The sequence below is a fragment of the Apteryx mantelli genome, chromosome 3 (genome assembly GCF_036417845.1).
Source record: "Apteryx mantelli isolate bAptMan1 chromosome 3, bAptMan1.hap1, whole genome shotgun sequence".
Classification (NCBI taxonomy): domain Eukaryota; kingdom Metazoa; phylum Chordata; class Aves; order Apterygiformes; family Apterygidae; genus Apteryx; species Apteryx mantelli.
Window position 1 is genome coordinate 32,517,886 of NC_089980.1, and position 23,840 is coordinate 32,541,725.

The 23,840-nt window shown below is 37.3% G+C and overlaps 1 protein-coding gene across 2 annotated transcripts in view; it reads left to right on the plus strand.

Annotated features, from left to right (window-relative positions):
• The window catches only part of ESRRG (estrogen related receptor gamma), a 249,048-nt gene that overhangs the window by 117,776 nt on the left and 107,432 nt on the right, over positions 1-23,840 (plus strand). For both annotated transcript variants that reach the window (XM_067293058.1, XM_067293057.1), the window contains exon 3: positions 11,408-11,524. In XM_067293058.1, the coding sequence (XP_067149159.1) occupies positions 11,408-11,524 (117 nt within the window). The remainder of the gene's footprint in view (positions 1-11,407; positions 11,525-23,840) is intronic.

Below are 23,840 nucleotides of genomic sequence, written 5' to 3' on the forward strand. Positions count from 1 at the left end.
TGTTGAAGGTTGTTTTTATTCTTCTCTCCATCCGTTTGATTTCCCGTACTTGATTGTTGTCAACATACAAAACCTCCTGGGACACGCGCACTGGTGGCACATCTACAAGTTGCTGGTGGCCAGTGAACTTGAGAGCAATTGTGATATCTCCTTATCCCTTTTACCCGAAAGGCTGAGTTATTTACACTTATGCTAAACTTCCCAGTTTCTTCTAGAGCAAAGAACTGTGACTTTAAGGCAGAACGATGCAGGTACAGTTCACAGAAAACTCCCATTGAAATCAATTAAAAGTTTTCTCCATACAATCAGGTGCAAGTTTTTCTTGAATGAGGTGTGTTGGTCCAGAATGGCAGAACACTACAGTTAGCTCTGTGGATGTCAGATGATTATTAAGAATTAACGTTATTGGGTTTTCACAACTGCAAGGGAGATGCCTGTATAATTGTAGTGGCATCCAAAATGTAGTAAATACGTTTTTGAGTCAGGAACCTATCTTTATTGCAGCAGCCACTTGGGTTCTGTTGAACATAAACACGTGATTAAGCAGATACCTAAAAGTTCCTTGATTTGGGACTTCCACCAGTATGAAGTACGCATTTTATGATGCTATAACTACTAAAAAGAAACAATAGACTTCAGTTGTTATAATGAAATTCGGTGTGAGAAAGTTTGCAACCTGGAAATAAACATACCTGTGAAGATTCCTAGCTGTCCTGGGCTCATGTAAAATGACTGCACGTGCAAAAACAGTATGCTCATTTCAAGCCTCCGTTTTGTAAGAATTGAGATTCTTTGAGGTAGGTAATTTGATTTTGACCTTCAAGAACACTTTCAGAAAAGCTCAAAAAATTTTTCCAGTAAAGTAATACATATTTGCTTGTTGCCAAACTTCAACTAGCATGGTTTTGTTCTTATAAATGCTATTTAATTACTATGCAATAGATATCCTACAGAACTGAATTGATGCACAATTATTTTAGTTTTATTTTCAGCATGAAAAAATGCCACAAAAACTTTAACTGAATAAAGTTTTGACTTCTGGCAATAATAGCCTGCAATTTTACACTACACCACAGACTGCAAGTTTCTGGGCATGGAAGCACAAGACAGAGACGTCATTCTCCAGATTAGCAACCTGGACTTGGCCACACAGCTCAAGTTAGAACTGGCAGCTGTGCAGAAGCTCTCAGTAGGGTTAGAGCAGTAGCTGCATCAGCAGGTGACAGTGCTGTAAAGACAAAGACAAAAAAAAAAAAAAGCAATGAGGTAAAACCAAGCATTGAATGGAAAAGCAATAATGAAGAAACTAACAGTAGGGAGTGTGTTACCATCATGATGTCATGGCAGTTTTTCAGTAATGGCACTAACTAGATTGACACATATTTAAGAGTTTTCAAATACCACCCAAAATAATAGAAGCTATTTGCTGTGTCAAACCATGCATCATTGTATGTGACAAGAAGTATATAAGAAAAAGGTACTCCTTACATTTTGAATTGGCAAATTCTGCTTTGAACTTGCATGAAGAACAATTCTCCTGAGTTTTGCTTGCTATAAACGATAGGATTTAGCCCTAATGTTTGTAGAGGTCATTCTTCCCTGTACCGTTTCTCACTTCCTGGTTCATATCACATTCTTTCTCTGCTTGTTTTTAAAACAAGGTGATTACTGAATAAGTGCTGAATAAGAAAGCACAAATAAACCAAGAAATATAAAAATATAGAGTAGTAAACCAGAGTGCTTCAAGAGCCAAATATTGTAACTATGCATGCAAGAATTGCTGATCTCAGCTAAAAGAGTTGTATCCTTCAAGTGCTAATAATTTAGTTCTGATGAGTAATTAATTACAGATTCAGTGAAAAAGAACATATTCAACTTTTCAAAGCTCTCTTGTTTGTCATTCATAAGCTACTAAATTAGGTCAGACTTATAGAACATAAATGCTACTCTTGTTGAAGTCGAGCAAAACTGCCACTGACTTCATTGGAAGCAAGGCTGAGCTGATGAAGTTAGATTATGAAGCAAATCTTGTGTTCTTGTCAGGCCTGATGTACCTTCCAATAAGTCAATGGGATTTTTTCCATTCTTTCCATTTCAGATCTAAGTAGGTGAAATCCACACACATCTGTTCAGAGAGACAGCACAGAATCTGTGTACCGCTGGCATCTTACGTAAAACATAAGTGAAGTGCATCATGAGCCCCATCAGAAGCAATGTGCATCAATAGCCCCTTATGCAAGGCGAATTTCACTCTAATGTTGAGCGTACACCTGTTTTTGGGGTAATGGAAATTATAATTCCCTTTCACATGACAGCAATTTAGTCTAAAAAATGTTCCTTTCTCTCTGAAAGATTTCTCCTCTTCTTCTTCTCCCCTCTTGCAATCCCTGGTAATTTGCTTCTTGAAAGTAAAGGAATTAAATGAACCCTCTCCTGAATTACAAGAAAGAGAAGTTTTTCTATTCTGAATATATATATATTTAATATAGCACAGAAATCTTTACAGTTGGGGCAGGGGGAAATAATGCATAGATTCTGAAAAAAATCAGTAACATTAGACAAGATTAGAAATGAGAAATTACCTGATTAAAAAAATCACAGCTGAATATACGGCATCAGTTTCTTCTTAGGTCATAGCAGCATCTAATGACGTTCTGCCCCCTTTTGTGACATATAAGGAATGAGAGAACTGGATGTTCTCTCTGCTCAGCCTACTACTCACTCAGCTGCAGCTCTCAGTTTGCTTCTGGAATAATTTACATGATGGCTGATTGCAAATGTCTCACAGAAACACACACACAGCCAAATCTCCCCAAAATTGGCTTAACATCAGGGACAGCAGAAAATAGCAAGGGCTAAAAATAGTTACAGGTCCATTGATTTTTAGGGTCTCTCTCCAGTTTTTGCTGTGCTCTGTGTTATCTTGAAAACTCAAAGCTTTCATTAAAAGAAAGAGAGAAAATAAGGATTTTCTGTTGTCAGCTGGATACAAAGACTTATGTTTAACACTGAGGTCTTGTACTTACTATATATTTTGTAGCGAATATTTCATGTAAATAAATTTCTCAAGATTTTTATTTCCTCAATTATAAAGGCTAGCAAGCACACATTTTGTATTAATAATATATAATTATTCTCTGCTTAAACATTTCTGCAAGTGGATTGCAGTAGTACTCTTGCTTTCAATGTGAGGAGATTCAAAAACCATTTTACTATTTTGTTTTATTTTAGCCTTGATATCTCAAGGCTAAATAAAGGCATAAAAATAATGACTGACAACTTTCTTCCTCTTTCCTTCAAACCCTTCAGGATTATTGTCTTCAAACTAGCATGAAAAGGCAAGGTGAAAAGCCCCAGATATTGATATACTGCCTTCCTGATAAGATTTGGTGTAAGAGCATCACAGCTTTTTTAATATTTCCTTGTATCGTATTTGAATTTATCCTACAAAAGCCAAAATGTTTTGCAGTTGTAATAGCCCATATAGTTCTAGGACTTTTTTTTGTTTGTATGTTTATTTTTTAATGAAAACTGTTGGATGAACATTATTAAGACAGCAATCTTCTATTTATACACAGGCTGGATAAAGCACAGGTAGTGAGAAGCCCTACAGTCATACCCTCACTGTCTCATTTAAGTGTTTTAACCCTGAGGGGTTCAGTCCCTGTCCAGCTCTCCTAAGGCAAACGAGAAACATTCCATTCTGGGAATGCTTTTCGCCTTTTTGGTCACCTTTCTATTACAAGCTAGACCAAGTTTGCCATCTTCTTTTATGATGATTATCTAAGAGCCTTCAGCTCTAGATTTCTGTTGTAACATAGTTCCTAAGGTGGTCAAAGCCTGCTCAAACTATGAGCTAGATGACACTGCTGCTGTCTAAGAGTGCTTTGTTCACCTTTTTTTGTTATTCAGAGTTGTTCTTAATCCCTTTAGTGTTTGGGTTTTTCAACCGTCTGTGCAGTGTTTACCCTTTCCTGAGCCAATTTGATCTGTAAATCTACAAACACTTCATAGTAAATACATCTTTTTAATCAGCAAGTTTTAATCAGGAAACTTAGAACTAGCTATGTAAATTCAGATAAGGTGACATTTTAAATGGGCAACATAAAGTTTGATTCGAAGTTGCACATGACCAAAGTTGCTTCCAAAGGTTAATTTATACGTCTCAGAGCTGACTCCTGTAATAACACTGCACATCATTTTTGTAGAGGAAATGAAAGCAAATTAAGTAAGACTTTATGGCTTTTCAGCATCTTTACTGGTAGCTAGGATTACAGTTTTTATAGAAAGGTAGGGTGGAGGCTAGCATCCTGGTGCAGTAGTCTGTGGACTTTGGCTCTGGTGCAAAGATGGCAGCTCTCCAGTGAACCTAACACTAAATGTCACCTGAATCCATCATTACCTGATTAAATCATTCACCTTCCTTATATAAGTGAAAGTGTGGATCAGCATTTCTTTCAAAGAATATTTTAAGCAAGCAATGATAGATGTCTTCCCTTTCTTCCTGATTTCTCTGTGCCATGGGCCAACCAAGCTATTGAGCAAGTATTTTTAATTCCTTCCCACACATCTTTTCTCATCTTATCATAATGTCATTGTGCATCTATGGCAGCCAAACAAGATGAGACAATAAAATATAATCATGCTGAAATCTGAGAACCAGAAAGAAGTTTAAAAGTATGCTGATGGTTCTATTGTATTTAATATCTCTGCTTTCTTTACAGCCTTGTAAATTATATGCTGCATTTAGATTATCAGAGAATAGGAATGAGGATCCTGATTTCCTAATGGCTGTTTCAAACCCATTAGAAACACTCAAAAAAAAAAAAAAAAAAAAAAAAAAGGAAGACATGGTTTGCTAATAGTGATGGATATAGTGGTATGTATCAATGCCATTACAATTCCATCTGGTTCTTCATTTGTTATAAACAAATTTCTGAAAGTGTCCAAGTCACCTCTAAAGCTCTGTCTAGATTGAAACGAGAGGCATGTGAGGTCTAAGCTAGCAAGTGATTTGTTTTAATCTCTCCATAACTTTTAAAGTGATTTTTTTTTTTACTGCTGTGAAAGTTGTTTGGTTGGCTGCTCTAGAGACTGAGATGTTCTGTGTGTTCATAGACAAACAGTGACAAATCCCTGTGCTACCTTGGTAGGATGAATTAAAATTGATCTGGAGAGAGTATCAGTAGGAATCATCAGCACATGGTTCAGTCTTTCTGATCTTGATTTGGACAACTCTTCAGTGACTCCCAGGCAGGGGATCAGTTCTATTTGTGCCTTCAAGGGGTTGAATGTCTCTTAAAAGGGCCTAAATGCCCTTTACTCCCATTGAAGGTATATCTAAGTTGAGTCCAGTGGCGATCACAGTTGCTTGGTCCCTTACAGGTGTCATTCAACACCCACTAATAACTGTCTCACAGTGACAGTTATGGTGTTCTTTATGGTGTTGGAAACCCATCTATCTAAAGTGAGAGGCTGAGGCAAATGCATCATGTACTGAGACAACGAACATCACCTTTACATTTTTGTTTTAAATCTCCATTCACATTGCTTTCTAGGAATAAAAGAAAAAGCAATAAAAAATACATTTTAGAAGTTCTAAGTATATTGTAAACCAATAACATAGTACACTGGCTTCTTTTAAGCAACTCAACACAGTGGTTTCTTTTAATTTAAAATGTAATACTTTTAAGCTGGCTGTGCTCTCTGTCGAGTACCGTCTTGAACTACAGAACTATTTAAAAACTGGCTGCTTCTCCTGAGTTTATTATATTAAGAGAAAAAGAAGCATAAGCCTTCCTATATGGCTCTATCATCTAAAAATTTTTTTGAGTTTTTGAATGAAGAGACATTTAGAAACCAAATTTTTAAATGGTCTCTAGCTGTGCATGTGCAGTGCTTTCCTGAAATCATTGGGGTGAAAAATTGTGAATACAGTCAACTTCAGGCTCAGTCAGCTCCAGATGACAGGTAGCAGAATTCATAGATCTATAATTCATAGAGCTATCTACAGTATTAGGTGAATCTGTTTAAGGATTTGTCAGCCAAAACTCAGTTGGGTTACGTTCAAGTCCAACCTCATTCCAGTCTGACCCCATTTCTGAAACCCTACCTGTTTGAATACTTTTAGCTATGAAAATATTTATTCATGCTTAGATTCAGCTGAGTTCAAACTGCAAAGTAGGGAACAAAGTTTATAAGAACTGAAATTTAACCTGAGAGAGAATTTTTACTTTCCTCAGTTCAGTTTTGCTAAGGCCTAAAAACATCAAATACATTTTTTAATCCATCTGGGATTGTTTCTCTAGCCACCTTTTCCTAAATTAGCCTATTACTCTTTACCTCCAACAGCACCTGCTTTTCCTCAATTTCTTTGTAAGTATTCTATTCTGTACTAGTTGGATTATCTGTTATGGCATCACCTAACATAATGTTTTTTGCTCTCTGTGTTGACTTACATTCTCCTGTCTTTCTTTCTAAGGCTTATTCTCTATTCCCAGATGGCCTACCTTGTTATGCTGTAATTATAGCTACCTCTTGTTTTCCAGATTCGTCTCCCATATGACAAAGTTCACAGAAAAGCAGGTCTATTCCTTTGGTTCCATGATCCCAGGAAAATAGGGCTTTAAGATGGTATCCAGGGTAAATGTTATTGCAGAAAGACTTAAATCCAGTGATACAGGAGCCTCTACTAAGAATAGAGGGAAAATTTGCTTTTTAAATACAACAAATTTTTTAAAAGAGGTATCAGATTACAGAAATTCAATGGTAAAGTTTGGGAGAGAAACAGGGCATTAATGAACATAAATAGAGGAATACAGTTTCATGAGCTGGTTGTGGCATGGAATCATTACCTGAAATAATTAATTCTCCTCTCTTTTTTACTTCTGGACCTGCTTTCCCACACAGTAAAAATTTCACCACTGATATCTTTAGCATTCCTTCTGCTCTTCTAAGTAGTGCATGGCTACTCCTAAACAGATTTTCACCAAGTATTTCAGTCATCGTCTTCTCTTTTACTTGTCCAAAGATTTTCTGAACATATACATATCCAACAGCCCATAGCAATCCTTTTACCTCCTTTGTCTTATAATATCAAATGCCACAGTGTGAAAAGGGGAATAAAACTTCTGCTCAGCATTGCTGTCTGCAGTTACTGTTCTTGTCAGTATTTCTAGAAGAGACTCTTGTTTCAGCCTGTCCCACAGATTGGAGACAGTTTCTAGAGCCGCTTCACTCTCGTGGTATCTGTAAGGTTCTGAAGTTTTAACTGTTTATGACAATAACTTCATGTGTGATAGGATGCTTGTGCATAAGCCCCTGTGCTTTCAGTGGCCTTTTCCTTTCATGGTTTTAACTCCTGGTCTTCTGTTACTTTGAGGGTCCAAAATTATTGACCCATGTTGCTATCATTTCCTTGCAAGCAATGGCCAAAATGGTCCCAAGAATCTCAGCTAAGTCCAGTCAGTTGTCTGGCTTGTAAACACCCCAAATGTGTCACTGTATCATTAAAATTTTATTGTGACCTCACCTGTCACTCAGGTAACCTCCAAACCTCATCTGTGAAATGAAAAAAATGCTAACTTGGCCCATTATCCCTGAGCTTTACAGTTCAAAGCATCTAAAAGCAGAAGGACAACATATACACTGTAAGTTTTTGCAGTTCACTTGCTGTCTTGCATTTGATAGATCAAATGGATGGCTTTGTTGTATTTAGTGAGTAAATTGCTCTTGATAGGCCATATGTGTTAGAGAGATTTTTTTCATCTTTCAGCCTACTTAATAAAGTTTAACCAATTAGCGGAAAAAAGGCAGATGTTTTAATATAAACTTTCCTCAGTGTATGAGGAAAGAAAAGAGACTCAGGCTGGCATAAATCCTATTGCATTATTATAGCACAGGGCAATGTGTGGGGAGTGAAGATTTAACATATATTTTTATTTTCAAACGTCATACTAATTTACATTACTCAGACCTTTAACTGCCAAACTGTAAAAGTCCATTACACCACTGAAAGGCATATACAAATTATCCCCTGGCACTTCAGGCAGGAGTTTTACATATGCGCTGTTATTCTATCAGCCAGCTAGCTGCAAGATTCTATTAAGCAGTAAGTGAGAAAATTATATTGCCTGCAAACTAATTGTACAAAAGACTCTGAAATAAGTAATCAGAGCCCAGTCCTTCCTGAAAACCAGCCAGGAGATATTATAAACTGCTCTGTCATTCTTGTCAGTCCAGTTTAAAGACTCAAGAGCTGCCATGTTGATTTTGTTCATTGTGTAGCAGAGCAACCTCTCCAACTGCTGACAGGACTGGGAAAACTCAAGTTATCCTCTTACTAGTTGCTCAATTTCAGCCTTTAGAACCATGCAGTAAACAAGTAAATGGCAGAGCTTCCTTTTAAATCCTTCTCCTTGAAATACAACGTGGAACTCAGAATCTTACACATACATAGTGTAACTATCAATCTGTGTAGATACCTAGACCTTCTAAAAGGATTTCTGCTTCTTTATTTTTAAGATGTAGAAGCAAATAAGAAATTATGAAAGCTTTTATAACCTATAAGGTGCAGAAAATTTAAGTTGGTACCAAAATAGATCCACAAACATTCTGAATGCTAGGTACAGCACATTTTTAGTGTGATATACATTCATTTACATGCCCACTACAAAATTCAGAGAGGTTTTTCAGGAAAAGCTCACTAACAGAAGCATGGAGAAGTCTATCCATGTGGGCATTTGATAAAATTCTGCATGTGTGTGTGAAATGGAGGCAAAAAATCAAAAAAAAAAAAAAAGCCCGACTTCTGCTGTAAAATATAATTCATTAAAGTAAAGCAGGTTAACATGCTAAGAAAATATTCTCCATGTAAGCTAAATTACTGGGATCTAAGTGACTAGAACAATAGCCCATTTAAAAGTTCTTTAGGTGACAATCATTTGGAGAAAATAGTTGGCTGCACATATAATGTCCTCCAGACCGTTGCCATGTTTCACAGGGTTTTGAGCAAAATTGAAATTTCAAGATATGGGTTAAACAGGCTGCTCAAGAAAATAAGCAACCTTCCTTATGTGTTTATGGTTTTGAATACCACTCTTTGGTGTCAGCATTTGTACCTTTGTCATCTGTGCCTTTGCACAAGGGTTCCGGCTGTAATGTTAGTGCTCTACTTGGTTGAATACAGAGCTTTGCCACTTGAAGTTCTGTGTCCTAAGCTCAAATCTTATTTTTGATCAAGATCATCTTTAACCTTTTGCAAAGCATTTCACTCTTCTGGTTCCTAATTTGTTTTTTTAAAAAATGCGGATGGTGATACCTATATTGCTGTGGCATGATGAAGTTAGTTAGTTAAAACATGTGAAAGGTTTTGAAGGCCTCCTTGTGTACTGGTTGTGCCTCACTGAGAAAGCCTTGCTACAGTATGAGAAGATAATATGAAACTTCGTTTAAGCTTGTCCTTTCCATCCTTTCCTAGCCATTGCTCTAAAAGTATTAATTCCCAACCTCATTAATATGTATCAGAAAGAAGGTCTATGTAGGAACTCTCCTACCAGGCACATCCCCCAATTTCTTAAATGGCTTTTTTTCTCAGGGGATAAGGAAAGGAGAAGAGGATGACTAAACTGAAGTTGTAAGTTTTGTCAACAAGAACTATTAGCATTCAGACATGCCAAGATCCCTTTTACTTGCCAGCATTGCTAATTCAGTCATGCAACAATGCTTAAAAGGAATAAAGCCTACAAAGGCCTGAAAAGGTTGCGCAAAGTATGTTGGTTTTATTGGCAGAACATACACTGCACCATGCAGACCTCCTTTATCATAAATACTTAACTAATTTTCAATAGATATAAGTGGTTTAAGTATTACTTCCTGTTGAATTAGCAGTTGCTGAGCATTTGAGTCTTTGTGCAATCCTGCAATCCACTAATGTGATATTTAATGAGGAGACATCAGTCTGGAGAAAGGTAGTCAATATAAATCAGTGTTTACAAAGTGTGATTAACTCTGAAATATTTCATCAATGCTGTGGTCCCAGGCAGACTCTATGCTAATTATTAGAACCTGCACATGTTTCAGGGGACTTTGATGGACCCTGAGTGCAGCAAACATGGAGCAGCAAAATTGCAATTATGCTCGGACTGTCTCTGATGACAATTTATGCATTTGGTGCGATGACCTCTTGCTTCCCAAGAGGGCAATAAACAGAATGCATTTTCATTAAGATACTAATGCACTTAATCACAGGGGGAAAGGGTTAGAAAGTAACGAAATACCTTTAAAGCAAGATGTGACAGGCTGATGGGGAAGATACTTTATTTAAAAGTCAGTTTCCTTATAAAACTTCTGACTACTGCAAAGTCTGTCATACTGAATGTAGTCATGGGCAATAGGATGCATGGCTAGACAGATGAATAAGCTGAGCTAAGCTTTTTATGAAAAATTCTGTGGTACTAGAGCAAAAGAGGACAGACCATTCTCTCTTTTGGGCTTGGATTTCAAAAGATGTCATATTAAACATGTAAAGAAAATTATTCATATTTTTTCCCATTGTTTTTCAGTTTTTTTCTTATTTTGAGGAACAAATTATATGTACTAAGTAAAAACAAAAACATGGAGATGCTACTCTGCCCTGGAGTGCTCACATTTAAGGATCTGGCTTGTTCTAGGCCTTAAGAAGGATTGGGAGAGACACAGGCAAGCATCTCCCACGGTTTTTATCCTTCTGACAACTTGCTAAGGATGATCCTATTTCTGGTGCCCCTCAGTACACGGACTCTGTGTTCAGTGCAGACAGAAGGGGAGATGCCCTGGCCAGCAGATCTGACTCGGGAGTTGTAGGATGTGCAAGGTGTGGTAATAAAAATGCAGTTAATGCATTTGGATACGCTGTGCCTACTGTTCTGGAGGAAGAAGCTCCATAGCACTGTTTTCTGTTGATTATGCAATGAAGCAAGATGGTCACCTTTTCGTATTCCATCCAAAGAAAGGCTGATGAAATTGGTGAAAAAAGGAAAAGACGACTATTTCAGTTAGGAGCCTAAGCCATGTGGCTTGGTGCAGACAATGAATGACAAAATTTCCTCTTCCTCCCGACAGGAATAATCAACATGAAGGCTTTTGCTTGGGGCCATGTATGGAGCCAGCTGCAGACCTGCATTGATTACATACTTGTAGTTTTTACACATAGCTTTCTAAATTAAAAAAAAAAAAGTGAAAAATATTTTTCTTTAATTTGGCTGACTGTTTGTTTTTACTTTAAGGGCATATCCTTTCTATAGCATTGTATGCTGTTTGTATGTTCCAAAATTAAACATAACAGCAACTGTATGAGTACTTTGTATATTGATTGTATTGGTTAGTTAGTGATCCTGAATACCTCTTTTTTCTTTGCATTCTATTCCAGGTAACATAGAATACAGCTGCCCAGCAACAAATGAATGTGAAATCACAAAGCGCAGACGCAAGTCTTGCCAAGCTTGCCGCTTCATGAAGTGTTTAAAAGTTGGCATGCTGAAAGAAGGTAAGACTGATCAAGTCAATACATATCTCTCTGCAAACACATGTAGCAATTTTAAGGCAATCAGGAAAGAAGAGAGATCGGTGAGCGTTCTGAACAGTTATTGTAAAGGCAATCCTCATGTATGCTTGCACTTCCGGACAGTCTAAGTGTCAGCTGAAGAGTCGAGGTATCTGGTTAGAGCTCATCTTCTCTGGAATATTTCCTCCCATATAGAATGTGCCCCAGCAAAATGTGCTCCAGCATTCAGTCTCCTTCAGTTGGTAACTTACAGAATAATCGTCAGATAAAATTCTCTCATTTTCCTTAACGTTTTTACATTATGAATTTTCCAAGGTGTCTTTCTTCTATTCTTCATCCATTTTCTGACTTAAAAAAGTAATAACTCTTGAGTATGTCCACTGAAGTTATTGCAACTACACTAGAGAAATATTGGCATATAGGACAGGAGAATCTGACCCTCTTTTTTTTTTAAGCATGTAAGAACTCCGACCCCTCACTGTAAGTATATGCTGGGTGTTTTAATTCATCAACTATGTGTAAAAGGTCTTGAATCACAGAAAAATATAAGAACATGTTTCCAAGAAACAGTACTATCTCACCTGGAACCTGATTCATCTGTGCTACAGAAAGAAGTCTTTCCTTAAATCTCGGTTGCCTGTCATGCACTTTTATTGCTGTTAATGTATATGCAAAAATGTACTTTTAGATGTATGTATTTTATCCAGTTTTATGGATAAAATGCATGTTATGAATTCTGAACAAGATAACCTTTTAAAATGAAATGTAATGTTTTCTAAATATCACCTCCTGTGGATAATACTTTGTGTTAAGCAATCACTCTGAAATAGTCCCATGCAATTTTGTTTTGTCACTGCTTAAAAATTCAGCTTTAATAGATAGCTGATTTTTGCAAATTGTTTGATTATAATTTAAAGCAGATTTAAGTATATAGCTATCAAGGTAAAATCCAAGAACATAGACCAATGGAGAGATGATGGACAAATTAGGCGTATCACGCACCTACAGACATATTCTTATTGGATTATACTTACTAAAAATAAACCTTGTTCTGTGCAACTACTTTGGCAGACGCTATGATCCTGTGAGCCAAATCCTGCTGTCCCTAGTCTTACTTGATCAAAACTCCTGTCAAATTCAATGGGATTTTGCCTCAGCAAGAACGGCAGGATTTGACCCTTTCTTCCAGTGGTGATGGGAGGGTTCCTTACTTGCAAAAATCCTAATATAGTTAACAACTAAAAATAGTTATTTAAAGGTTTAAAAGGAATGCTTAGATAAACTGTAGAATGAAAGGAATGTCTGAGTATGGCACCTTTTGAAACACACTGTGCTTAACGTCTTTTTTGATAAGTTAAGACCTCATATCACTAGTAACCTAATATACAGATATATTGAACAACTTGTTGGAAATGGAACGGTGCTTCCAATAACATGTACAGGTGGACTGATTTAGACCTTTTCTTTTAAATTTTGGGGGCACAATTGCCCATCCATTAATATACATATTTGTAAATCTAGTTTGTGTGCAGCTTCTGGAACTGATTGAGGAAATTAAGTGACTCTTCTACAAATGAGTAATTATCTGTTACCAAAATTGCATGCAGAATCATAGTAATCCTGCACACAATTCAGATGCATATCGTGAATCGGATTTTTTGCATGAATAATCATTGTCTGTGGATGCAAATCAGTCCCACAACAGAGTTTTCTTGATCAGAATTACTTAAATAGTTTGCTCCAAATCTACATACATTTTTTCTGAAAGTTCTACAATAACAAAATAATGAATTCCTTCCAAGGGACATCAAATACACTGCCAAAATCTAGGTTCCTTTGTTGGCTCAATTCATTTGCAGATCATAGTTCCTCCACTCTCCTTGTGTGAGTTTTTCTGTCAAAACACACTGATATTTCTAGCTATTTTTAATTCCTGAATCTGTATATCTGTGAGAGGGCTAGCTTATCTTCTTTTCAGGTATTACTTATCTGCAACCTGAAAGGACAACTTCTAAGGGCCTGCAAGGGAGTTTTGTTTTCTTGCCTCCTTTAGTGGCCACTTTAACTTTGGAAACCATACTGGTTCATAGTATACTTGTAGAGCTGTATTTGTAATAGAGAGAGTGGGAGGGTATTTTTGGAGACAGGCGTTTTTTTTTACCTATGGGAAGTCTGAAGATGAGTTTTTTTGCTTTGCATATGATGATGCCCTTTATGCACAAAATGTGAAGAACAATGATATACTTTTTTCTTCCATGTGTAAATTGGTGTGGTATAAATTTATTGATTAGTATGGACTTACAGCAGGAATTATTTCAGCCGACTGTAACCACATCTTTATTATAGACAAGGATTTCAGTCCCATGCAGCATGTCAGAGATCATGCTGCAGTAAATCTATTCAAATGTAAACCTGTTCAATTCAATTACCAGTTTATAATAAAATTTGCTGCTACAGCCTCCACGTTTGTCACAGCAGTCTCTACATGCTGATGGCACAGCATGCCTTGAAATTGACAGCCTAAATCTATTTACAAAAAAAATTTTGTTGCAGACCTGAAATAAAATCAAGTTTAAGCAGCTTTGAGATGAGCATCGTATTCCTTACAAGAGCTTCTGCACAACTACCAATGCATATTTTCTCCAGAAATCTTACCCTGTTGGTGGGGAGCTGTCTTCCAGAAATTTTCCCTAGCAGTTTTTAATGTAGTCATAATTGACATAATTATCAGCCTTTGTGCTTCCTTTCACATTTTGAAAGACTTTATTACATTGCCATTTTGTGGATCGTAGTATAAAGTACTTGGGAAAAGTTCCTCGGTCTTATTTTAGCTTTTATGGCAAGGTGTGAAAACCACCAAACTTAGAGCCTCTGTTATGAGAGCTGCATGTTGAATCGTTTCTTGGGGGAAGACAACTTGTACTAGACGACAGTTTTCACCCAGGATCACAGAATCACAGAATCACAGAATCACTGAGGTTGGAAGGGACCTCTGGAGATCATCTAGTCCAACCCCCCTGCTCAAGCAGGGTCACCTAGAGCACATTGCACAGGATCCTGTGTTTGTGTGAAAGGGCTAATGCTGGAATTTTGGGGCCAAGTCTTGGGGGTCAAGCAGTGGGAGAGTTTGGCTTTTTGGTTACGTTAAGGACTGGTGGGGTGGGGGTTTGTGCATGTATTCTCAAGGATGTCGGTGTGGTACAGCAAGCAATGCATAGATCAAGAGTCTTAACGATTTAGGCGTGGTGGGCCAGCAGCAAGGGGAGGCAGGGCAAAGCAACGCCATGTTGTGCTGGGCTGGCGCGGGTTTCGAGTCGAGGCTCCTGCCTGCATCTCCTATTGGGTAGCGCCAGAGAGTTTCTGCAGGCACATTCAGAGGAACCCTTCTTAGCCCATCCACCGTTACTTGAAAACAGTAGTCTAGGTGGACGTATTTAGTTCTCATGAGAGCTCTGACCTGTTTGGGAAGGTTCGTGGAGGTTTTTTGGCATATGTTATGCGTCATTCTGAACCATTAAGTAGAGGCTAAGGAGCTTTTAAGTACGTGACAATTATAAGGGTTTCATGTGTTCATTTACTTTTCTAGGTAACGGTTGTTAACAGAAGACACTTTACTTAGAGATGTTTAGAAATTTTACATTTTTCAGTTTTTAATTCTGTGTTTCAGTATTAGGAAAAGTTAGATCTTCAAAGATCACAATTGGTTCTTTTCCTGAAATACAGTTTCTTTGAATTTGCTTATGTTTTGTGGTTCTCTCAGATTCATGACAACAGATGAAACAACATAAAGGTTCCTGGGGAAAAATATGTAAAATGTATCTCTCATGGTTTCTGTAAATAACATTACAATTACTAAAAGGGGGGAAAAAAGACAAAAAAAACGTTATGCCTGTCTTTTTTAAAAGGTGTGTATATTTGTGCTTTAAAACAGCCTCTGGTTTTCAGTTCTTTTATTTTATAATCAGTCTTTTAAGCTCCGTCTTTCAAACACTTCAGAAGCCAGTGATTAGTTTGCTTTAGCTGGTTGAACTAAATCTATGTTCATGTGCAGGACTGGGTGTTTTAGCTAATTTCCCTTTCAGACAGCTTGTTGGAGAGAGAAAGGGGACTTGGTTTTGTTTTCCTTTTAAAAAAAGAAAATGGGATGTAAAACTGCATAAGTTGACAGGGAAACTCCTGGGCAGATTTCTGACCTTTTTTTTTCTAATTGCTAGTAGGTCTGGTTGAATTGTACTTTTAGTCCTCCAGTAGTTCTGTATGCCTTTTAATACTGTCTGAGGCACTGGCGTCCGTACTTACTAGCATATCTTTGTGACAGAAGATATTATTCCAAAATTATCACACCACAGAACTTGTTCCGAATGGCTATGTGTAACCTACTGGAGTAATTATTTCAAAATAAAATTATTTTTTTCAGATGCACCGTTCATACAACTATTTTTTCAAGTAGTTATTCCACATTACTCAGTTGTCTCCATGGAGACAGAGCTGCAGCCTCAGTTTTATTTGCCCCTATATTGTTGCAAGGTTAAGAATCATGGTTAAGAGGGGAACCTATTAGGTGGCACTAACACAGCCATAGACGATGTGAAGAATTATATCTCATCTTAGCTGTTATAGTTCTGAACAGTGCTAGTTCCTTATATGACTGTTAATACCAAAGCACCTTCTTTATATTTCTTCTCTTTAATTCCTGTTTTTTTTTCAGAATTTTTTTACAGATTGTTTGTGGTGGCTGATTTGCCTTGCTTGTTGTTTCAGAAAGTGTGGTTCCCGGGTGACTGATATGTAAGGAAACAAATTTAAGTTTACTTTGAAAAATAAAACTTACCATAATGAGATGGCAGAAAGCTTGTTGTCCGTCACAAAATTATGTTTGTATTTTCCTTATGAATGGATGGCCATTACAAATTATCACCATCTACTTTGTACCCAGTTACACTAGAGAGGATGGCAGAATGTTAGCTTGATTGGTTTATCTGTCAAAAAAGGAAGGCCAGATCCTCACCTAGTATAAATCGAAGCTAGTGGAGCTACATCAGATTGCCATTCATGTGGCAGGTTTAGCAAGCTATGTGGTGTAAAGCAGCAATATACCTTTTCCTGTCTGTTCATCTTTACTGATGCTGCTACATTAGCAGCCAATCAGCCTCTGAAAACAAATAGAAACTCTGTCTCCAAGCTTGTCATCCGGCAGTGCTGACTTCAGTGTAACCCTTCCCAAAGAATCTTCTTTCCATCCCAGTAGTACAGTTGATCTGTTGTGCTCACACTCCTCCCCGAGTGGCTCTTAACATTGCTCATTCATTAGTTTGCTTGTTTTTTTCCTAAGGTTTTATACAGTTTCTTAACGTAGATTTCAGTGTCCGTAGGACAGTGTTATGGCAGTAGTCAGAATCTGTCTTGTGTGTAAAGAAATTCTTTAAGATTTTTCCTTCAATCCTGACCCCAATAAAAGCAATTACTGGGAGTTTTTAAAATGCTTGAGTTTTCTAGACGGTCAGTTCAGGTCACAGCACTGTTTTGAATCAGAAGACTGCTACCCATTAGTTAAACTTTTTCTTAACATATGTTAGCTTTTGCAGCTAGTAAACTTGGGGTTCTCTAAAATACTTTTGCTTCAAACTTTGAGAGATTTCATTAATTCAGGTATAAGACCTTTTTTAGAGAAATATGTGTATTTTCGAGTATAAATTATTGAGTTTATTATTCAAAAAATTATTCTATGAACATCTCTGCCTTGTGTTAAACAGCAGATCAGATTAAATTATCATATTGATCCTTTCAGGTCTTGACAATCTGTGAAAATGAATCCAATGTAGCAAGGATAATAGACAGTTTGAGTTTACTCTTATGTGAAGAGATTCATGATATGCACAGGAACAGATTAATGCATTCCTTCTAAAAATAATAAATAAAACTAAGCAGTCCTCTTTATAAGCAAAAATGTGCTATCATCTGTGTTTTGAGGCTAGCAAAAAAGCCTGCTTATTAGGATTCCTCCTAACAACATCTCCTTTGAAAAGACCTGTACACAAGACATTGCCAAGGTAAATTTCTCTCACAAGTCTAATGCCATTAGTCTGCCAAGAAGAAAGCAGAAATTATTGTGGAGGAAGTTTTAGTTTCTACTGCCTTCAGAAATTAGAACAAAGGGAAGGAGAAAGCATTAATGGTATTCAAAGAAGATATTTCTGTACAGGATGACAGTTAATAGAACTGCGTTGACCTCAGCGATATTTCTTATGCTCTCTGTTGTAATATTACACTTAAGGAGCTCCTTCATTAATGCAGGATATTAAACAAAGCTCCTGTGTTATAACATCAAGAGATAACACAGTGCATCTTCTGTTCAAGTCTCTTCTGAGTATCAACTCTGTGCTGTGTTTCTATGTGCTATAAGGGAGTTTGGTTTCTATTGCAGATATCTTATTGAAGTGCTTCTTTTCTTTTCCTTTTTCCTTCCTCCCCCTTTTTTACTTCCTTTCCTCCTTTTATTTTCCTTTTTTCTTTCATTCAGCCTGTTCTTAGTTTAATATGTGCTGGAACCTGTTAAATCTCCTTGGAAGCAATAGAAACTAATCTCTTAACTGTTGGTGGTGTTTGTAAGTAGGCCTCTTTCCTCCTAACCAAAATGTGGCCTGATAGCCCAGTTCAGACATTAAAACTGACAGCCCAATTTGTCTGCCCTAAAACATGGCTCATGACTAGTCGCTCTCTATAACTGACGGGGAAGGACAAACTAGGCAACTGCAGGTTAGTGTTGATAGTGAACTCCAGCAACAAGCATTTTTCTTCATCCACAGAAAAGAACAGTCAAGAATAAGCAAATATTGGAAATGTGGCTGTTCTTTTGGGGTTTAGAAATTGTACAACAGTACCGACAGTTAAGACCAGCTGTCAACCTCCTGAAAAGTTCTCGCAGTGCTGGTGTTGCAGCGCTGTGCCAGTCTGGTTTATGTTCTGACTCTGAGCATTTTAGGCCCCAATAATTTAATTGGAAATTAAATGAACAAGTCCCAGCAATTCACTGGACTAATTCTTTAGAACCAAATTTCTCTCTTATTGGATACAACTTTTGTTTTCCAGTTGATCCTTAAAACAAATACTCCACTTCTGTCAAAAAGGGAGTATACGATGGATGTAGAGAAACCACTATAGTTTATATGCCTGTGTTTGAGAACTATTTACATTCCTTGCCGTTCCACAGATTTGTGGCTGTACATTTCTGAGGGTTAGCTTCTGTAGGTCTGGGGTCAAAACTGTTGCTGTTGTCATCTGCAGCTTCACTGAAATTAGACGTTAGGCGTGATTCTACCCTCATGGCAGCCACTGGTGAGAATCCCAATGACTACAGCGGTTTGCAGGGTCACGCTCAGTCTGGTCAGCAATGCACTTGGCCTATGGTTACTTTGTTGTTTTGTTTTCTTATTAAAGATGCTGAATTGGAGAGATTTTGAGTGGAATTAAAATCTACTGTATTTTTCTTCATGTGTATATCTTACCTATTGCTTCCTCAGAATTAGAAGGAATAGTTTCTGTAGGTTCACAAATCTACTTAAATTGGCCTATCATTGAAAACTAATCATTTTATGATTGAAAAATGTTATTAAGCCAATCTGAGGTCGTTAACTGAGCATCCCCATTTGTCATATTTCTTCTTTTGAACCTAAAATAAGGAAGCAGCATTTTTCTAATTTCCTGAAATTATTATTCCATTAAAAAAAATATATTCAATGGATTTAGCCCCTGTGAATATTTGCTTATGCACTGAAAGTACAGTGACAGCAGTATAAGTGATAGGTGAAGGTAGAGACAAGTCTGAAGGATGTAGGACTGTGCATGATATGGTATCTTTTCCCATGAGCCCCCAGACAAATAGCTGCCTTTCGTTCTTGGTTTCTGCCACCCATAAACACATACATCAATATGGCACTGCCATTTATTGTGAAGTGCTTAAATTCTTATATTTGGGGTCCTGCTCTATAATAAATAGGGGTCATTTGGTAAAGTGTGCCATTAATGTTATTTTTATTCTTCATTCTTCTCTGTTTCTGCTGTTCAGATATTTGTACATCCCCTGCATGAGGTGAGTAGGTTAAGCATTCCATGTAGAAGGTACTGAACCATTTAGCAGTGATACATATGCATATCCCTAAAATCCCACTTTGCAACCAAACCCTTTTTGTGTTTGACTTTTAGCTCTTACTTGGGCAGCCTTCACATTTACTCAATAAGCTTTTCACTGGGTAAAATCCAGGTAGAAAAAACAGGATGTATGGTAGGATGATAAAGGGTGAAGTGCTGAAATGACGTTAAGTGCTACTAAACAGAACCCGTGTGGCAGATGCACAGGCAGACTTTGCTGCTTGAGGTGGATTTGTATCAATAAGGCTGGAGGTTCAGGAGCTCTCTTGGCCTCTTCACTCAGTCAAAGCAGTGTAATTGTTGAGAAGCGCTAAAATTACAATCTGTAATTATTGCCTGTGACCTCATACGGTGCTATCCCTTAAATGTTTCACACTTCTTAATCTCTGCAGTCCTACAAAAACTGTTCCAATAGCATGGTTTATTGGGACATTAACATAACTAAGCCACAACACCTTGTCTGGTCAATCGTTGTCCTTTGTTCAGCTGGAGGTGTTTTCACCAGCATGCACTGTTGGTCACTTGCACTCACTAGGTCGCAATGCGAGGCTGGAATATTATTTCATTTGCAGTTTGTATCATGTGTTTTGTGGTTGAAAGTCAACAGTCTGAAATGTTTTCTTCAACAGTGAAATGCCATCATGTTAAATTTTGCCACACTTACTAGCTGTTCTAGTACTAGATTTCATCTAACCAACTTTTTTTTTTTTTTTTTTGGTGAGTGGGTATTTATATGACAGAAAAGTAGATGCTATCAGGATCCATCTTGGGGTCTGTTTCCTTTGCATAATAGTGACTTATTATAGCTATTTATCTTTATATAAAATAAAGCATAGCTTTATTTTAAGCCCCCAAAATCTGTTGTTAGATTCATGATTCTAGAGAAACTCAAACATAAGCAGTATTAAATATATTCATTTACTGAATATTATCAATATTTTTCTATTTGTCCTTTATTGTTCCAACAAAGTTACTATTTTTCACAGGCCTCTAGTTTTAGTTCTCAGGTCATCAGGTAAAAGCTCAGATATCAATTTGATATACCATGGCAGATTTTAGTGCAACAGATCCAAAACCAACACAAATTGTTTCCATAGGATCCTATTTCAATACACATTAAAACAGTTAATTATTAAAATAGTTAACTTTAAAAAATTGATATACCTTCTAAAAGGAAGTCCACATGATAGAATTCTATAATCAGCTTAACTCTTGCCTGTGCCCTCAGAGGCAGAATTGTTGGTGCACTGCAAAACACCACCTACTTGACAATAACACCAGTCACTGCTTGACTAATAAGAGAAAATGTTGGTACACTTTTAGCATGCTGAATAGCATGTAGTAGAAATCAAGAAATAATACAAAGACATCATCCTTATCTTTTTTCTCCTTCCTTTTCTGTTTCTAGCCAAAAAGTAGTCCATACAGCAGCGCTGTTCTTAATACTAACTCCTAATCATCAACTAGGTCAAAATTATTTATCACATCACCATTGCCCTTTGTCTCTTCTAATATTCCTTTTCAATCCTGTGGATGACTGACTATGGCAACGTTACTGAGGAAAGACTTTTCAGATGGGGTAGGTCTTGCATTCTGCTCTGAGTCAATCAAGAAATGAGTCTTATATCGTGTTAAACAATTTTATAGCCACATGTTGCTTTTAATGACAGTCTATCAGATTGGGTTTACAATGGTGACCATTGTACTAATACTACCGTAATGAGGTACTACTTCATTTTCATATTTTGTGTAATTCTGTGAAAGCTTAAGAAACAGGCACCTTACATTTCATTGTGTGACTGATATCAAGGATTATCAGACTGAAATGTGAAGAGAAGAACATATTTTTCCAAAGTCACCAGAACTACAGTGTCTCTGGATATAGTTTGTGGAATCTGTTAAAGTCAGATGACATAAGAGGTGGCAGAAATACACTTTGGATCCAGAGTGAGGGTACCTGTCTATGGATTATTGAATGTTCAGAGGTGGTCTTGCTCTGAACTGGCTTTTAGGTTCAGAAGTCACTTGCCAGTTTCTCTGTCAAACTTTTAATTAAAGCACTTAAGCTTCCAAGTTCAAGACAGATGAAAATGTGCTAAATATTGAAATAGGAAAATGAATCTGTATTGTAAAAATGTAAAACTATTAAAAAACAGTTTAAATGTATTGCTTTTGTGAGTTCTTGCTCAAAGATGTACCAGGAAAGTTTCTAAGATCATTTATCTACTCTCTGATTTATACCTCAGGCGAAGGAACAGGCTAAGAAGGGAAGCTGTCAGTGTAATGGTTTTATTACCAAGGGACTGAATAGGCTGCTTTTTTTCAACAGATCCCCTCAGCATCACCCCAAAATATAAATCTCTGATGGTATTCCAGACAAACAGGAGTGGAACACCTCTGAGCCTGATGTATACAGGTGTAGTCTTTGCTGATGCTGCTCCTCTTGCAGAGCAGGCCATATGTGCCATTGCTTGATCTTGTGTCAGGTGCAAAGGAATCCAGTAATCAGAGCACAAATCCAGACTAGTTAAGATGACTTACGTTTCTTCTTCCTTCTCTGTTCATCTCTCATTTTCATGGTTTTGTATTCTTTTTCCTCTTCATACCACAGTAGTAACAGAAGAATGCTGCTGAAAAAATAGTTGCTGCAAGTGCACATCCTCTAGGCAGTATTTGCCTGGCCAGGTGGGAGAGAGAATCATTAATTTCTTGAGGTTCTTGATTGCTGACCTGTACTATTGTGTGAGCGCTACTCACAGGCTGAATGACTATTTCCTCCTGAGCATCCTGGTATTGCTGAAGATATCCACATTGGCAAGATACTTCAGTAGCAGCTCATCTCTAATTAAAATACTTGTTATGAAGTATTCTTAAACACGGCTGCTTAATGAAGTTAGGAAAAGCATTTGGATGCAGAGCATGAAGGCTTCAAACACTGGAGTTCCTCTCTAGGGAGATTTGTGCAATGAGAAGGCATTCTGAATGCTAGCAATCTGCCCCATTTTGTTCCCATTAGTTTTCTCTAATTTCCTGCCTTTTTTAATGCTGGTCAGCTGAAATAAGTCCTCTTCCCCCCTCTCCACACTTCCCTCCCCCCCTTTATGGAATGGCCCACGACGCGTGCCTGTAAAGTGGCTTCTTGGGAATTTGCAAGTCTTTGAATGTGTTATCTGATTAAAGGGATGTATGTGTCTTTAATTCTCATCTGCAGTTCCACCTTTGACCCCATCTGTTAAAGTGGAAAGGAGTTGAGAGTCAGCAAAGTCCCAGATTCAACCCAGATAACCTGCAGTGCACACATTTGAAAGCTTTAACTCTTTGAATGCTCCTGAAAATTACATACTTAATTAAATCACAGGTTTGATTGGAAACCGTGGCAGTTCTGCTGTGAGGCAGGTGAATTGTTTCATTCTGTTGAGATGCTTAAGGTGGAATAACTTCTAGAGGCTTCACCTTTTAAATTAAGCAAATGAACAAAAAGTTATGCAGTTCAAACAGCTATAAAGTCTTACATTTGTGTGTGTGTGTCTGTGTGTGTGTGTGTGTGTTCATTCATTTGGGTGTGTGGTTCTGATTGTTTTTTAAAGAGACCAGGCTCTTGCTTACAGAACAAGAATGAAAGTTCAAACCCTCACATCTATTACACATGCTTCCTTTTTGAATAGGAAGCTGAATTACACGGTTGGAAATAACCTTACACTTCTGGATAGGTTTTTTAGACACTCCTGAATAACACAGAACTCATTCCATTGAAAGATGAAAAAAGCAGATGACACAAGTGCCATTTTTTTGGTGTTTTGCTAATGCATTTTCTGCAGGACAATGTGATTGTAAACTTTCCTGTACTTTGAGGATGCTTAACGTAAGTGACTAGAATACTCTGGCACATTGGATCTGTGGATGTTTTCATCTTTTCTCTTGTTGTTTTCTTTCCTAGCCTTCAAATACTCTTAAAATATTGAAGGACTTTTAGTATCCCAGACTGTCCCTGTTCTCTGAATGCTAGAGCCAAATTCTTCCCCCACTTACATCTGTTCAACTCTGGTGGTTTCACTTATGCTGCACGGCTGTAACGATGCAGAATATGTCCTAATCTGCCCTTTATTTTTCAACAGAGCATATGCACATGTAAAAAGAATATAAACACAGT